The sequence below is a fragment of the Papilio polytes genome, unplaced genomic scaffold (assembly GCF_000836215.1).
Source record: "Papilio polytes unplaced genomic scaffold, Ppol_1.0 DF821300.1, whole genome shotgun sequence".
Taxonomy (NCBI): Eukaryota; Metazoa; Arthropoda; class Insecta; order Lepidoptera; family Papilionidae; genus Papilio; species Papilio polytes.
The window spans coordinates 1-4,513 of record NW_013527904.1 but is presented as its reverse complement, the minus strand read 5'-3'; the positions used below and the strand labels follow the sequence as shown (position 1 = coordinate 4,513).

At 32.2% G+C, this 4,513-nt stretch overlaps 1 protein-coding gene across 1 annotated transcript; it reads right to left on the bottom strand.

Moving 5' to 3' along the window:
- Positions 1–6: 6 nt before the first annotated feature.
- On the bottom strand, positions 7–4,497 carry LOC106109069 (the record flags this gene model as incomplete). The annotated part of the gene is made up of 3 exons (XM_013290466.1): positions 3,925–4,497; positions 986–1,205; positions 7–64 (listed from the first exon to the last, which is right to left on the bottom strand). Coding segments are annotated over exons 1-3 (321 nt in total), but the record flags the coding sequence as incomplete, so codon positions are not given.
- Between the last annotated feature and the right edge of the window lie 16 nt (positions 4,498–4,513).

Sequence of the window (4,513 nt, the reverse complement as noted above, 5' to 3'; positions counted from 1 at the left end):
CGCCGCCAGCTCGCCCGCCACCGGGCTAGACAGCTTCATCACGCCGCTGCCTTGACTGAACCCACTGTGGACCACCTTCACTTTTAATATGAAGCTACGAATTGCAATTAATAACATCTCCAACTTTATCAAGAGCAAAATACAATAGGTACTTAATTAACACTTTATCATAGAGATTAATCTCGATCACTAGGTTATTTTTACCTTGAGGAAGGCACTTTTTAAATAAACCAAATCGATTTTTTTTTCACAAGTTTGACGTAAATTTTAAATGTTAGATTGCACAACTAACAGTTAATTTCTAGAACTAAACTTTACAGAAATTACTGCACTGCTAAAATCGAATTTTTTGGAAACAATTTTTAACAAATTTAATACGACTGTTCGAATACTAACACATACCAGTTGTATTCACTAAGCGCTAACAATTGCTTCACGATCATTTACGTAATGGCCGTACACGGAACAGTGATTGCCACTTCTCACGGGAACTACTAATTACGTACACAATAATGTTATTTTTGTACTTGTCTTGAGGAAAATAAATAACCTTTGACTTTACAATTATACAATTTTGAATACTGTGGTACAGTGATTAGAGTACTTCGCTGTTACAATGCCAATCTAGAGTTCGGTTCTGAAACTCGAAAACTACTGGACCGATGTCAAAAATTCTTTTAGTATTAAAAAGCTACGTTATCAGTGAGAAACATAGGCTATGTTTTTTACATTTTTTTTAATTCCACGTGGACGAAGTCGCCAACAACAGCTAGTACTGAATATTTTACATAACAATATTAATTTTCTTTCAATTTAGATTTAACGCACTTCATAGATTTAAAACCAGATTATACAAATTTCTATTTTACATAAAACTTTAATATACTTGAAAATAACAGAGCATTACACAAAGAAAGTGGTGATTATGAAATAATGGTGATGTAAGCTATGGTGAGTGGATGGCGAAAGCATCAAGCAGACCAACCTATCAAGCGTAAGCACGCATATATTCTTATCGTTGGGATCAGGGCGCAGTTCAGTGAGGTGCGGCCAGGGCAGCAGCGTGGCGAGGCGTCGGGGCTTCGCCACCAGCAGCCCTGCAGCACCCACAGTCACTGCGCAGTCCGCGCCGCTCAGTCCGCACTTCTTTGACAACTCCGTGTTCAACACCGTCACACTGAACGAGTCCTTCACAGGGCCTTCGCCTGCAATGAATGATGAACGAATGATGATGAATGAAGCATGATATTAAGCTTATGTATTATGATGAACGATTCCTTTACTTTTAACGTCGATAGTTAAGATATAAAAGGTAAATATTGTACATAAATACTTAATTTAAACGTAAAATGTATTGAACGCCAGAAAATCACAGAAATAATTTGAATACCATAATACGTGAGTAATTAATTTCCTGCAATTAATGTATGCGAATATTAGCCGGGATCACCCGATTTCGAAGCGCAATACCAAGAAATATATTCAAATATTTAATAATCATTATATTATTTAGTATTTTTATGAAAAAAGATATTTTTGTAATTTTCCTATGTTCTTAAAATTAACATTATTTATAATAATATTGTACCAAATTGCATGTTATATAGCAAAGCAAAATTTTCATTAGTCTGATGAAGGTCAAGGGAAGCTGCCCCAAAGCGTATGAATTGAATGAATGGAATGATAAATGTTCCTATGTATGAGACTGAACGAACAATGGAACGTTTTGGTAAGTTATATGACAAGCTGTAAAGTTCGCCAAGGAAGCGATTTTTTAACTTACAACAAAGAGACTTGTTTAGAGGATGTTTACATATGAAAATTTGGATCAAAAAGCGCGTACATTTTCAAAAGCTATCGAATTATTTTAATAACTCATATTTTATCATAACTATTTCAAACATATAGGAAGTTTTTGTTTATTTAGCCTGAATCAGTATATATCCAACTTTCTTTATCCTATCTTGTTCTACAGAAAAAAAAAAACGAAATTAAAAATTCAAATATCCACAAAACAAACAGTCATAACTTCAAATCACTTATTGTTAGCCATCGAGCGCGTTAAAAAAAACTATAAAAAAAATATTGCATGTCACACAGAAGGAAATCTCTTAACACGACAGGTTCAAAACTCGTAAAACAATGGAACATCAAATCGTGCGTTTTGTCGTTCGTTACACATTCGTCGGATTACAATTATGAACACAAAACGCATTTGCATTCAATGTTGTGACGTCAACAATGACGCAAATTTGGGCCACGGCCGTGCGAGCATGGGTCATTAAACACGATGGAATAAACTCTGTGAAAAAAAATCTCATAGACTACGAATTTCGATAACAAAGTAGGGAAAGGATTTTTGCTATGAATATCAGATAACATAAATTGACTTACAATTTTTTTCACAGATGTTAAACAAACAATAAATCCTATCTGCTGTCAATTGGTTAAACTATTCAATAGTTATTATTATCATGATATAGAAGAATCAACATTGTAATACCATTTGAAACAATATTTTTTTTCCTATATATCTTGGCTATAGCATGGCTATTACCAGGTAGAAGATTGCAGCTTCCCTCACCCCGAGATAATAAAATAGTTATAAAACTGTCATCTAATCTTACTAATATTATAAATGCAAAAGTTTAGGATGTTTCTTAGGGTTTGTAGCCTAAACGGTTAAACATATGTGGATATAATTTGGCATAAATTTAGTCCTATGCGAAAGCTAGTAACATTATATTTTAATGGCAGCGGACCTCCTTTAGACCTACCAAGATCATTGTATGGCTGGCGACACTACTTGATGTTTGCTTATAGATTTCTTTGTTCCAAATCATAACATATTAAATTAGTACATATACAATAATCCACTATTTGTCTTAGAAAAATATGGATAACCCAAACATCTTTACGATGTCTTATTTATAACTGTGAGTAATAAGTTAAACATTTCAGTGTGAATAATTTACAATGGCACTGACTCAACGGGTCACTGGAAATGCCCTTCCTTGACGTCTGAATGCAAATATACATCTGTGTCAGTTATAAAAATAATATTATTATTGACTTATGTAAATTAAATATAAACATGAAAATCACCTGTTATATACATGACCAAAGTACCCAGTAAACAATTTTTTTTTCAAGTTTACTTTTTCCATAACTTCATCAAGCATAGTTGGAAATATAAGAAAATTACTTAATGTCTAAAAAACTAACAGCAAATATGCTTTAGTCCGAGCTTTTAATTTTTTAAACTAGTCATACTAAATTATTACATGTGTAATAAGGTAAATGGAATGCTTAGTTAAAAAATAAATAGGACTGAACTACATTTTCTTTTATACCCCTCATATGTACAGAAAGCCTAATAATTTATCGGGTTTCAATTTTCTTAACTATTTGATTCAGATATGACAGCTGATAGAGATGTATGGATGAGCAGCACATACTGTCAACCCTCCATAAGGGATAAGCCAAGTGGATGATTTTTTTTAGCTATTACAAATCTTCTTAATTCACACTGGACAATCTTATCTTGCCCATAGTTTTAACTGAACAGACCTAAGGTGTAACTTATGCAAAATTACACTTTTATACTAAACATCATTTAAATAATTTAGATACAACAAAAAAAATCAGGTTTTTTTAAAGCAAATAAATAAACATAAATTGAATTGTTTAAGCACTTGTTATCTCCATTTTAAAAAATAATTTGTAGATAAGTGAAAATATATACATATATAATTTGTGAATGTGTATATACTTAAAACTGAATTTAACATGCATAGATTGTAATTACTTTTCTTATTTATTATATTTGTATCCATAAAATTAAAGAGAAAGAAAACTGTCCAGTCTTCAAACATATCAAAAACCTTAAACATTGCTTGGATGAAGGTAGTGACATAAACTCACCAATCAAATTTTCAGTATTTAATAAGTTCCGAATCTTATCCATCCAGTGTTGAGCGTCATGGTGTGACGTCGCTGCGAGCAGTACACGAGGTTTGCATAGTGATGGGACTCGAGTTGCTTTTTACTCGAGTGACTCGAGTCATTTTTTTCTTACTCGGACTCGAGTGAAATTTTTGACAACCCGAGTTGCGAGTGACTCGAGTTGACTCGAATTACGAGTGACTCGTAACCATTTTGTTGGTTTATACTAAGCGGAGTAAGAAATTTTTACAGCATTTTCAGTTAAATTTGTTATCTTTTTAAAAACGCGCTATTTCTGTTCTTTTGTAGAGTTTATTTAAGCTTCGTTTAAGTTAATTTTATTATCAAAATTGTGTAAGAACATAATCAAACTGTCCATATTTGGATCTCATGAAAATTACTTGTAAGAATTTATTAAAATGGATTAGAACTTATTTATAGTACACTATAAAATTTCAACTAATAGATGATATAAGAGGTTTCGTGATTATGTAGACAGGTTTAGTTTAAAGGAAAACATCATTTTTACACATTTTGTACAGATTTTTTGAGTAACTTTTACGTTAAT